At 50.9% G+C, this 13,189-nt stretch overlaps 1 protein-coding gene and 1 pseudogene across 1 annotated transcript in view; one reads left to right on the forward strand and one right to left on the reverse strand.

The window, feature by feature from the left end:
- Window positions 1-4,932: 4,932 nt before the first annotated feature.
- Window positions 4,933-5,511, forward strand: LOC117066431 (annotated as a pseudogene).
- Window positions 5,512-5,778: 267 nt separating this feature from the next.
- Window positions 5,779-13,189, reverse strand: part of LOC117068014 (tumor necrosis factor receptor superfamily member 13B-like) — a 37,779-nt gene continuing 30,368 nt past the window's right edge. Inside the window, exon 5 of the mRNA XM_033185279.1 lies at window positions 5,779-5,953. Within this exon, the coding sequence (XP_033041170.1) occupies window positions 5,779-5,953 (175 nt within the window). The remainder of the gene's footprint in view (window positions 5,954-13,189) is intronic.

The following is a 13,189-nucleotide window of genomic DNA, read 5'->3' on the forward strand; positions in this document are numbered from 1 at the left end:
GTCTTGGGCAGACACTTTTTAGATACCAACTTGCCTGTAGACAAAGATGATGCAGAGGTGGCCTCGGGGAGGGCCTGCGTGATAAGTTGAATTTGTCCTCTGAAATTCCTGTGTTGATGTCCTTAGCCCCAGTGCCTGAGAATGTGATCTTATTTGGAGATAGCGCCTTATAGAAATAAGTTAAAATGAAAAATTAGGTCAGTAGGAGGTGCCCAATTCAGTATGACTTGATGTCCTTATAAAAGGGCAAATTTGGACACAGAGTCACGCATAGAGGGAAGACAAGGTGAAGAGACACAGAGCAGGTCACCTACACGCCAGGAGAGAGGCCTGGAACAGAGCCTTCCTGGACCGCCCTGGAAAGAGACCTACTCTGCCGACACCTTGATCTTGGACCTACAGCCTCCAGGACTGCGAGATAGTGAGATTCTGTTGCTGAAGCTGCCCAGTCTGTGGTACTTTAAGGGAGCCCTAGCAAACCAATGCAGCCTGGTAGCCCACAGATGGTGAAAAGATGGAATGAGCGATGGAGACCCAGGCTTCCTGTCTACACCTCCCAAAGTGCGCTACAGGATCCTTTGCTGGGCGTAGGTTTGCAAGATAATTTTGGCGGGGGGCGGGGTGCAGGGTGCATAATTTCAGTGTACATTATCATGTGTTTAGCTTGGAAATGCTTATAAGAATAGTTAACCAACTTATGGTTTATATGCTACTCAAGATACAGGTTTAAATGCTAATAAAAATGGATGCAAATGAAAACACTGTCCTGCTGTGGTCCAGAGAATCTCGATCTTTCTTTCAGAGAGACTTGCAGCTTTGAGCAGGAGCTGCCCTCTCCTTGCTGCCTACTGTAGGCCCCCACAACACACACACACATGCACACATATACCTTTGCACACAGCTGGACACACGCATATTGTGCTTCATGCCCTCATTAAGGAGGCATGGAAGGGAATGTGTGTCTGTTAGGAAATGAAGACGGCTCAAGCCCCTCGTTCCCTGGGTGTTTGCACAGTTGTCCTCTCTGCAGACCATTCTTTGGTCTCTTTCTCCTCTTAGTGAAAGGAGAAGCAGAGCCCCAGCGGGTACCCGGCTACTTTGGGCCCAAGCCAAGGTCACAAGCTTCCTCGGGAGCCTGGTGAGACGCAGGCACCACTGGTCCTCCCAAACCGAGGGGGCAGCGTTCGGTGGAGCTGTGAGCCCAGGAAGGTCATAGACAGGACGACTCGGTTCATTAGACACAACCAAAATCCAGTGAGGAAAGGCAGTCACCAAAGCTTTTATTCTTCAGGAGGAGGGGCTCTCGGGGGCTGTGAGCAGCAGGCACAAGGACTTTATTGCCCATGTGGTTAGGTGATGATCACCTACAAGTGCACTGGAAACTGGGACCCAAAGTGCCCCGACCTGCTCTCTCTCTTCCCTCTCTCCCTTTCTGCCTCTCTGCCTCTGTGGCTTCTCTGTCTCTCTTGTCATCTCTTGCCCCTTTCCCCATCTCTCTTTCTCTCTCTCTGCTCTCTCCATCCTCCTCTCCCTCCCAGCCTCCTCTGTTTCTCCCCCATCTCTCTCTACCCATCTTTCGCTTTCCATCTCTTTCTTCTCTCTTCCCATCTCTCGTCTCTCTTTCTCTCTCCCTCTTCCTCTCCCTCCTCACCCTCATTCGTGCTCCCTGGCACCCATCCTAGGCTGCTCCTAAGGCAATGCCAAGGCTGCTGTCCTGTCACAGTGTCCCCACTTCCAGCATCCACACATGAAAAGATGCTCAACATCATTAGTCATTAGGGAAATGCAAATCAGAACCACAATGAGATATCATTTTACACTCATTAGGATGCTATCATCAAACAAATGGAAAATAGCCAGTGTTGGAGATGTGAAGGAACTGGAACCCTCACCCATTGCTCATGGGAATATATAATGCAGTGGCCCATGGAATGTATAATGTATAATGTGGAAAAGTTTGTCAGTTCCTCAAAAAGTCAAACGTAAAACTACCATATGACCCAGTAATTCCACTATTAAGTAGATGTCCAAAACTCCTGACAGCAGGGTTGCAAACAGGTACTTCAACTCAGGAATGCAAAACCAAACATCATATGTTCTCACTGATATGTGGGAGCTAAGCTATGAGGATGCAAAGGCATAAGAATAATACAATGGACACTGGAGACTTCAGGGGAAGAGTGGGAGGGGGGCAAGGGATAAAAGACAACAAGTATGGTGCAGTGTATACTGCTCTGGTGATGAGTGCACCAAAATCTCAGAAATCACCACTAAAGAACTTACTCATGTAACCAAATACCACCTGTGCCCTAATAACTTATCAAAAAATAAAACACAATTTAAAAAAAAAGATACTTGTGTCCCAACATTAAAAGCAGCATATTCACAACAGCCAAAAGGTAGAAACAGCCCGATTGTTCATCAACCGATGAATAAATGAGCAACATGTATTATATGTGCACTGGGGGATACTATTCAGTTGTTAAAATGAATGGAATACTTATACATTCTACAAATATGGATGAACTTTGAAGATTTGCAATTCAAATCTAATGAATAAACATGGCTGAGCATAGCGACTTATGCCTGTAATGCCAGGAGTTTGGGAGGCTGAGGTAGGAGGATCACTTACTTGAGCCTAGCAGTTTGAGATCAGCCTGGGCAACATAGCAAGACCCCATCTGTACAAAAAAATTGTTTAAATGCCGGGCCTCATGGTGTGGGCCTGTATCTCAGCCACTGGCAGGGCTGTGGAGGGAGTCTTGCTTGCGATCAGGAGGTTGAGGCTGCAGTGAGCTAGGATACCACCACTGCAATCCAACGTGGGGAAGACAGCAAGATTCCTCTCTAAACATGAAAATTATAAAAATAACACATAAAATGGCTCAGCACAGTGACTCACTCCTGTAATCCCAGCACTTTGGGAGGCCAAGGCGGGTGGATCACGAGGTCAAGAGATCGAGACCATCCTGGCCAACGTGGTGAAACTCTGTCTCTAGCAAAAAATACAAAAATTAGCTGGGTGTGGTGGCTCATGCCTGTAGTCCTACCTACTCAGGAGGCTCAGGCAGGAGAATCACTTGAACCCAGGAGGCAGAGGTTGCAGTGAGCTGAGATCATGCCACTGCACTCCAGCCTGGCGACAGAGCAAGACTTCGTCTCAAAATAATGAAAACAAAAACAAGCAAGTGTGTGTCTGTGCCCATGCCTTTGAGCATGTGCATGTCAGCGTGCATAGCTGTGTGTTGTGTCTGTCTAAGTAGGCACATGTGCATGCGTGTGAGTGTGGATGCTGGAGCAGTCAGGGTTCAAGTCACTCACAGTTAGCACCCGCTCCTCACTTCCTCATGCCTGGTTCCTACAGGTCCCCCCAAGAAGCATGTAGGGCCCAAACACCCCCTGCCACCTCCGAACCCCAAGCACAGGCATGAGAGGGTGAGTGTGGCACCCTGGAGCCAACTCCTGGTGCACGTGCCACAACCGCCAGCTTGCCCTGGCCTGGCTCCTGGAAAACACCCTTGGCCAGCTGGAGAGCTGTTGACTTGGGACACAGCAATCACCACTTTATCCCGCCCCCAAATACTTCCTAAGGCCATTTGTTGCTAGGAGACGGGCACAGGCAGCCTGCTCTGTTGGCTTCCTAGACACAGTCTCCCGGGACAGGAAGCCCGTCTGGCCCCCTTCCTATGAGGTGGCTGGGGAGGCTGGTGGTGGGCATTGGGGATGAAGGATAGATTGGGGCAGTTTGGGCATGTTGGGGTGATCAGACTCAACACCAGGCTGTGGGGGCTATGAAGTCCAGCAGAATCAAAGAAATGGGAAATGACAAGAGAGAAAGTGGGACCTGGAGGCCAATGCTAGTATGGAGGCTGTGAAGGCCCCAAGCTCTGGGAGCCCACACTATTTACTGGTGCTCAAACAAAGAAACAAGTGGTGAGGATGTGGGTGTTTAAAGGAAGCAATGTATCCAGTGAATGAGCTACAGCTGTGATGTTGTAGCATTTTCTTTGAAACATACGGCCACCTGAGATAATGGGAGTGCTAGAAGCAAGGAGCCAGCAAGTCTAGCAGACATGCAAGCCCTGCCTCGGCTTCTCTCCCAGCACTCAGCTTTTCTCCCAACAGGGCAGAGTAAGAAGCAGAAAGTTTCAGAGCCTTAGGACCAGAGGGGCCCCGGTGCTCCTTGGTCAGGATGCTGAGCCCAGAGAGGGCAAGATCCTGACTTGAGGTCACAGAGCAGCAATCCCTGGCAGAACTAGCATTCCTTTTGGAGAAATTCAGAATGTATGGTCCCAGGAGTCATTCATTTACTCATGCATTCATTCAGCAATTACGTATTGAGCATCTACTATATGCCAGGCCCACTTCTAGCCCAGCATACAGCAGTGAACAAGACAAACCAATCCCCACCTCAAGGAGCTGATGCTCGGTCACAGAGACAGAAAACAAGTGAAGAAGATCACATCACATGATGCTAAAGGCTAGCAACACCACATGGAAGGCTGGAGTCACTCTGTCCAAATGGTGGCCACTAGCCCCATGTGGCTATTTGAGTTTCAAGCAATTAGAGTAATTGAAAATTAAGAGTTTAGCAGCTGGGCACAGTGGCTCATGCCTGTAATCCCAGCACTTTGGGAGGCCGAAGCGGGTGGATCACAAGGTCAGGAGATTGAGACCATCCTGGCTAATATGGTGAAACCCCATCTCTACTGAAAATACAGAAAAATTAGCCAGGCATGGTGGTGGGCGCCTGTAATCCCAGTTACTTGGGAGGCCGGGACAAGAGAATGGCATGAACCCGGGAGGTGGAGCTTGTAGTGAGCCGAGATCACGCCACTGCACTCCAGCCTGGGCAACAAAGCAAGACTCTGTCTCCAAAAAAAAAAAAAAAAAGAGTTTAGCAGAGCTGCAGCTGTGCTTGGAGCTTGCAGGTGCTGTGTCACTGTCACCACTACCTCACTCCCATCCCCGCCGCAGCCAGGGGCAAGCTCAGTCACCCCGGGCAGTGTCCCTGCTGCCGCCCCGTGGCAATGGCCACCAAGATTGACAAACAGGCTTGTCGGGAGGCCTACAACCTGGCGCGAGACAACAGCTTGGCTGTCATCTGTGTGACTTTTAAATATGATGGCTCCGTCATCGTCTCTGTCCAGCAAGGAGCGTAATACCAGCACTTCATCCCACAGTGCACAGACAGGGTCTGGTTGCTTGCCTTCGTGTGCGTCACCACAGGGGTTGCCATGAGCAGGAGGTCCAAGTTCACCCTCATCAGGTGGATCGGCGAGAATGTCAAGACCCCGGTGAAGGAGACTGTACAGAATTTCACTAAGGAGTTTGTGATCAGTGATCAGAAGGAGCTGGAGGGAGATTTAATGAAGGGTTAACTGAAGAAGACTGGGGGAGCCAATTACAATGCCCAGATGGAGTAATTCCAGCTTCCCCAATGCCTGTTGCTAAAGTCATCTCTCTGCTCCCCAGGGGAGGGGACCTCCGGCCTCAGCTACCAACCCACCAGTCCACCAGGGAGAAAAGAAGCCATGAGATGCACCATCCGCCACCCTGTGTCCACAGCCCCCGTCTTCCTGCTTCCCTTACAACACTGCTGTGTCCTATCTCATGAAGCTCATGGAATCACTTTCTTTGATTTTTTTTCTTTTCTCCCCCTCTTTTGTTCTAAAGAAAAATCATTTTGACGCAAGGTCCTGCCTGTTATCAGATCCGAGGTGCCTCCTGGCTTTTCCCTTACATGTAATGAGGCTGCCTAGTGGGATCTGTGCGACCTCATGTTGCTTCTGGAGCCTGAATTTGTTTTGCCATCTCAGTTTTCTTGGGCCCCCCCCGCCTATTTACCACTGAGGGCAGCTGGGCCAGGAGTGGCACCTGGTGACTGCAGCTTTCATGAGCACACAAGTCCATTCCTGTAGTCAGGCCCAGACCTCCTGCAATCTGCCCCGGGCTCCCTCATCCCACCTTCATCCAGAGTTGCCTAAGTTTTATCCCCGGCAAAGGTAGGATTGCTCAGTGGTGAGAAGGTTAGGTCTAGCTCTGACCAAATAAGAGAGAAAATTTGCCTTAAAACTTACCTGGCAGGGTGGATCACCTGAGGTCAGGGGTTCGAGACCAGCCTGACCAATATGGTGAAACCCCGTCTCTACTAAAAATAAAAAAATTAGCTGGACATGGTGACAGATGCCTGTAATCCCAGCTACTCAGGAGGCTGAGGCAGGAGAATCGCTAGAACCCAGAAGGCAGAGGTTGCAGTGAGCTGAGATTGCACCATTGCACTCCAGCCTGGGAGAGAGGGAGAGACTCTGTCTGAAAAACAAAAACAAAAACAAAAACAAAAAAACTTGCCTGGCAGTGGCTTTGCTGCACAGTCTGAAACCACCTATTCCCACCCTCTTGACTGAAATTTCCTCATGACACAGAGAAGGGCAAAGGTCTGAGCTCAGAGTTGACGGAGGGAGTATTTCAGGGTTCACTTCAGGGGCTCCCAAAGCAATGAAGGTATTAGGGAGAGAGGCCCAGGGTGGGGACTGGGAAGTTAAGGAGAGCTGGGAACTGATCACTTAGGTTCAGGAAGCTTCTGTGCAAGCAGCAAGGATGGCTCGCGTCAGAGTGCTACCCTACCTGTGGTGCTGGCTGTGAGCAAAGCCCTGGGTTCACGGTACCGCTAAAGCCCATGGCTTCAATCCTATACCTGCACCACACATTCAAAAGGATCGTATGTTTTTTGTTTGTTTTATTTTTGTTTTTGGCTTTGTTTTTTGAGACGGAGTTTCGCTCTTGTTGCCCAGACTGGAGTTCATTGGTGCTATCTCGGCTCACCGCAACCTCCACCTCCCGGATTCAAGCCATTCTCCTGCCTCAGCCTCCTGAGTAGCTGGGATTACAGGCATGCGCCACCATGTCCAGCTAATTTTTGCATTTTTAGTAGAGACGGGGTTTCTCCATGTGGGTCAGGCTAGTCTCAAACTCCTGACCTCGTAATCTGCCCACCTCAGCCTCCCAAAGTGCTGAAATTACAGACGTAAGCCACCACGCCTGGCCTGTTTTGTTTTTAAAGAAAGATGAGATTGTCTTTGTTCTTCATGAGAACATTTTATATAGCTCTTTTTCTTTTATTCCTTGCTCATTTCATTTTGGAAAAGAAATCTGTACTGGATTGGGATTGTGAAGAACATCTCTGCACTCAAACAGTTTACAGAAAGAAATTCTGTTTTTCAAAAAAAAGAAGAAAATTAAGAGTTCAGTTCTTCCATCACAATAGCCACATTTCAGGGGCTCGTTAGCTGCACGGGGTGGCTGCTGTGTTTGACAGCGAACGGGGACCATTTCCATCACAGAAGGAACCACCAAACAGGGCTGGTGTGGGGAGTGGACAGAGGGCTGGGGGCTGGATGGCCAAGGACAGCTCCATCTGGGCGGTCCTGCTAAGAAGGGGTGGCCACATGGTGACATACCAGGAGGAGAGAGCAGCAGGTACAATGTCGGCTAGATGGGGATGTGGTTGGTGTGTTCAAGGGACAGAAAGGACAGAGGGATCGAGGGGAGAGGAGAGCGAGGTGGGGTTGGGGAGGTCAGCGGGGGCCTCTGGGGCCTGGGTAAGGAGTTTCTGCTTTATGTGGAGGGCGTCAGGAAGCCATGGGGAGAGGGGTTAAGCAGGGGAGTGGCATGGTTTTAACAATATATGGAGAATGGATTTGTGGGGGTAAAAGTGGAAGGAAGGAACCCTAGGGAGGAGGCTACTGTGTCACAGAGAGGAAGGTGATTGAGACCTGGGTGATACTAGGAGCAGGGAACAGCCATAGCCCAGGCCTCAGGGTTCTGGATCCAGCTGTGCCTGAAGTTGATCCCCCCTATCCGTCCTTCATCCTCTTGGTTACTGGGTACTGACTTGAACACCCCTCATTACTAGTATCCACCTATCCCCTCCCTCACAAAACCCCCGACTGTCTGTCCTCCTGTCCCTCTGCAGAGCACTCAGAAGGGACCTAGGCTTCCCTCAGTGCCCTGGGTCCAATTTCTTTTGCAGAACTTTTCCCCTCTGACTGCATCCCAGGGCTGATAAGATAGCCCTGTCTAGTCACCTTGGGGTCCTGGGAAGATACTTTAGGCCACCTGGTGTTTCACTGACTTTTCCCACCAGGATGCTTTCCTGGAGCTGTGAGCAGGAGGCAGGAGGAACCAGCTGGCTCTGGGTCTGGGGGCAGGGGCAACTAAAAGAGAAGGCTCAGCTTCAGTTGCTAAGTCCCCTGGAGGGACTTTGGTTTGTTTGTAGGAAGAACTTCCCCTCTATAAAAGGGCCGATGTCATCTTCGTGCATTCGTGCATTCGCAGTGGAGGGGATCCCCTAGGGCCCTAAGAATGAGGTGGAAAACCTGCTCCCTGTGTCCACCCCATCCTGTCTGACTGCTTCGGCTCGCTCTGTCTGTCCCCGCCAGTCTGGAGCCACACTGCCTTGCAACTCTGTGTCTTCTTCCAACTGCATGGCCTTCCCTGGGCCACTTCCCCTGCCAGAAGGTTCTTTGCCCATTGTTTCCATTTCTTCCAGGTCTTGGTTACGTGGTCTTGGTTGGAGGACAGTCTCTCTGACTGACACCCCTGCACATGGGACCCTCTCTACCTGTGGCCTCCATGCTCAAAATGCATTCTCTCCTGCCTCAGGGTCTTTGTACTTGCCATGCCCCAACACAAGCTAGTCTTTCCAGGCCACCCCCTCCAAGCCACCTCCCCACTTCCCCAAACAGACTCCTCTGTCCTTGGCCTGCAGGGCAGTTATAGTTGCCTTTGCATGTGGAGTTGGTTCTCACTACATCACGGCCCTGCCTGTAAGCTGGGGAATCCAGCCATAGAGGAGTGCTTGCCAAAAGAATGAACAAGCACTGTGATTCAGACAGGGTCCTGGGCCCACAGGTGTCCAGTGATTCAGTGATTCAGAAAGGGTCCTGGACCCACATGTGTGCCCCAACACAGTGTGTGACCTGTGCCCCAACACAGTATGTGACCTGTGCCAGCTCCTCCTCTGCACCGCATCTCCTCTGTCCACTGTGGTGGTTGGTCCCCAAGATCCCCAGGGGCCCTGCTGGCCCTCACCTTTGAAGCTCTGGGACACAATTATCAAGGGAGACCCACTGCCTAGACTCCCAGAGCTAAGAGCCCAAGCAAGCTCTTAAATCAATCAGTGACATCACCTTCCAAGTGAAGAAACCAGGACCTCTGGCCTAGACACAAGGACAAGGCAGAGGCGGCTGCAAACGCCCTTGAGCGAGCTGGTTAGGAAAGGTCACTAGTTGCCTGGACCTGGAAGTTGAGGAACCCACAGAGAAAAGCAGGGAATCTCAGCTGGAAGATGGGGACATCAACCCAGACCCTTCTCTTTGAAACCTCAACCTGGTGAGGGAGAGTGGATACATCAAGACTCCTTACACCACCAAAATCAACTCTGGCTAAGTCCAGCCAAGGCAAAGCAAGCAAGGAACGTGCTGGGAGGTTACAGGTTAGCTCACAGAACCAAAAGAAGAAGCAAAAAACCCCATACTAGAAAGGACTGGTTTGGATATGAAATTTAGGTAGCCAAACTAATAGGAAGTCCTTAGATGAATGAATTCCCTCTGCTTTCATCCTCAAGTCACTGTACTCAAGATCCCAATTTCCTTAATATATAGAGAGTTCCTATCAGTCAATAAGACAAATGAAACTGCAGCAGAAAAAATGAAATAGAAAAAAATGTCCACGAGTATAGACATGAACAGATAGTTCACAGAGCAAGAAGTAGAAATGGCCCTTGAGCTTATAGACAATGTTTAGCTTTATTTAAACCAGAGAAGTGTAAATGGAAACTATAGTTCAAGACCATTTTTCACTTATCACATTGGCAATTATCCAAAACTGTGATAACACTGTGTTGGCGTGGGTGTGGGAGACACGTTCTCTCGTACATTACTGGCAGGAGTGTAAACTGGTACAGCCACTATCAACATTTTTTTTAATGCACATGCCTTTTGATCTGAAAACTTACTCCTAGAGATTTACAGGGACACTTGCAAATGTGCTGATGGCCCTAGTACAAGGATATTTATTTATTGCGGTATGTTTTTCTTGTAATAACAAGATGGGAAGCAATCTAAATACCCATCAATAGAGGTTGGTGAGCTCTATAATAATGTAGCTACTCAGTGAAATCTGCAACTGTGAAAAAGAAGAATGACATAGCTTTACATACTGCAGCCTGGAATGATCTTCCAGATAGACTAGCCCATGAAAAAGCATGGTGCATGCATATTTGTGAAAGCCTCCATTTCTGGTCTCTGAATTCAGAACACTCACCTTTGTCTTGTGTGGCTACTGTCCACTCTCCACCGGTAGGTCACAGAAGCGTGACCCCTCGTACCTTCCCATGTGCCCCTTTCCTGGCCTGAATGGCCTTGGTTTCCAACTGTCCACACCTATGACTCTGCAGCAAGACCGTCATCAGGCTATTGGAGTCCCTTGGCCCTTTCTGCAGAGAGCTGGAAGTGTCCCCTGCCACAGGATGGCCCTTCACTAATGACTGACACGTGTATCCTTAGCTCAGGCTGGGAAATGGAGATGTGACTCCACTCCACAGTCCCCCAAGGGACCTGCTTCTGTAGGATTTTGCCTGGGGCCACAGCCTTGCATGGCTTCTCCCCTCTCTGTCTGCTACCCCCTTTACCTTACCGCTTTCCTTGGGTGCCTGTCCTTCATCAGTCACTGCCATACAAATCAGGCTCTGCTTCTGGGGAACGTGATCAAGACAGCTGTTCCCTTACTCTGTTCCTTGCTTTTTGCAGGTAGGGTGTGCCTGCGTATACAAGTGTATGATGCAACGTGGGCACCGTGGTCCTTCCCGTTTCACAGGTGAGGGACCTAGAGCTCCATGGCCTGCCTTAGGTCCCAGGTAGGAAGTGGCAAGCGACTTTGAAGCCAGGTAGTCTGGCTCCAAGGCCAAACTCACATCCACTGTTATATTGAAAATAGCCTAGAGAAGGAAAGCTCCAAGTGCAAGTAAAATCTGCATTATCAAAGCAGGCCAAGCGGGAAGATCATTTATTTTCCCAAGAGATTCTTTTCTGTGGTCTTCCCTTCATAAACACACAGTCCACTGTCAGATGCAAATCCTAGAGCTAGAAATGGGGCATTCAAGGTAGGCAGAGCTCCTGGGAACAGCACGTCTGCAGAGATGGGAAGGGAACCTCCCACTGGTTTGGTTTCTCCATGGCTACGGGCAAAGCCTTCCTGCTCTGCATCCAGGGATCTTGGTCAGGTGTTGGAATCGGTGGGTGGATTGCCGGTACATTTGCACTGTGTCCTAGAGAGCCTCTATGCATTTCAACTCCGATTTGCCTTCACCATCTACCTGCAGCCCACAACCGCAGGACCCCGCCCCTGGCCCTGAATCTCCCGTGTCTTGGCGCCAAGCAGGTGAGTCAGCCCAGTAGGAGGAAGGGCTCCTGGAAGCCAAGCCCATGCTGGGGAGCCCGGAAACAACTTTCCTATGCAAGGAGGTGCCCGAGCACCCCCTGATGATCAAGTCTGAGACCCCTCACCTCCCCGAAGTGTGGTGGAGGAAAGACAGACCGGAAAGAGGTGGCGGTCTTCACCCGCTGTGGTTGAGTTTCTCACTCATGTCACGTTTTACATAAGCTGGGGACCAGAGGACTTCAAGGCCAGAGGTCTCGGTGGGCCCAGGGCCTTGGAGGGGCCTGGATGACCAAAGGGTCCAAGGCTTAGGCCCTGGCTCTGCATGGGGAATCTTGGGAAGATTGGAAGCCCACAGCCCCTATCAAGGTAGGAGCCACAGGCCAGATCTTTTGCACAAATCCTGCCTGTGCTCCTTGACTGTCCCTCCCCACCAGGGCCCCAGTGACAAGACAGGCAGGAGCCTCTGTCCATTCATGGAACCAGCATCTTGAGGGGGGCCTGGCCTGAGCGAGCTGCTGCAGGGGATCCTCATGCTGGATGGCTGGCCACTCAGCAACCTTTTCTCTGTGGGGCGGGGATGAAATTTGAGAGCCATCAAAGATGGTCAGGAAAAACAAAGGCCGCCACGGAGGAAGCTGAAGGCAGAAAGAGATACAGAGAAAGTGGGATAAGCTCAGCTGTGCTCTGTCAGGGCCCTGTGGGGACACTGGCTCCTGAAGGGGTGACAGACAGGGTCCCCTGAACTTTGACACTCTGTTCTTCTTGAGGCCTGGCTGGCCCTGTGGCTCCTCAGAGGAATCTGGGTGCCTCCTGTCCCTAGTATCTGACAAGCCTCAGGTGAGAAGGCCTGAGTTCACCTGCGCTGCCACTTGTAACCTGATGGCCCCAGCACCCTTGCTGGGTCCAAATAGCTGCCCTTTCCACCTGTTTCCCAGATTTTCCACACCAACCAGAGGCTCATATTCAACCCCACAGCCTACAAGACAGCCAGGGGCCTTTGGCCACATGTACTAATGATGAGAATCGCTAGACTGTAAGCTGCAAAAGGGCAAGGATGGTGTTTTGTTCCCCGCTACCCCCTGCACCTGAGGCCCAGCGAGGATTGCTGCTCGGATGAAGGAGAGCGAGTGTTCATGGAGCTCTTTGCAGAAGCCACGGGAAGCCCTTCCTGCGCCTTCTCAGGTTTAGTTCTCAGACAGCCCCCCTTGCCAGATGAGGAAAGAGGCTAAGAAAGGAGAATAAACTTGTCCAGAATCGGTGGTGAGGCTGGGATTTGAACCCCATCCTGTTGGACTCAACACTTCCTCTGAAAAGATGGGAAAACGGAGCTGCCTACTTCTGGCTTCGGGAACTGGCAGAGAGGAGCAGAGCTGGGCCAGATGCGTCACCTCCTGAGCTCTGCTGCACCCAAGGGTTTCCAGGGTCCTCTTCCTCCATTTGGCTCTTTTCTTCTCTGGACTCTCCCGCCTTCAAGGATTGGACTCCTTGCAGGGAGCACAGAGCAGAGAACAGAGGAGGCCCATCTGAGGAGAGTGTGCTGGAGCAGATGGGGCACACAGAGAGCCCCCAAATCTCAGCCTCACCTGGAGAGCAGCTCCCTGCAAGCTGAGCCTCTGTGTGCCCAGAAGTGACATAGGCATTCAGGAAAGGGACTGAGGGAGGAAAGAAGAAGCCATTCCTTTTCCCAGGGGCGCCTGCCCTGGGTTCCTGAGGGAGGCTCGGTGTTTACATCTGCAAAGGCCAATCG

Source organism: Trachypithecus francoisi, unplaced genomic scaffold (genome assembly GCF_009764315.1).
Source record: "Trachypithecus francoisi isolate TF-2019V2 unplaced genomic scaffold, Tfra_2.0 Lachesis_group20, whole genome shotgun sequence".
Lineage (NCBI taxonomy): Eukaryota > Metazoa > Chordata > Mammalia > Primates > Cercopithecidae > Trachypithecus > Trachypithecus francoisi.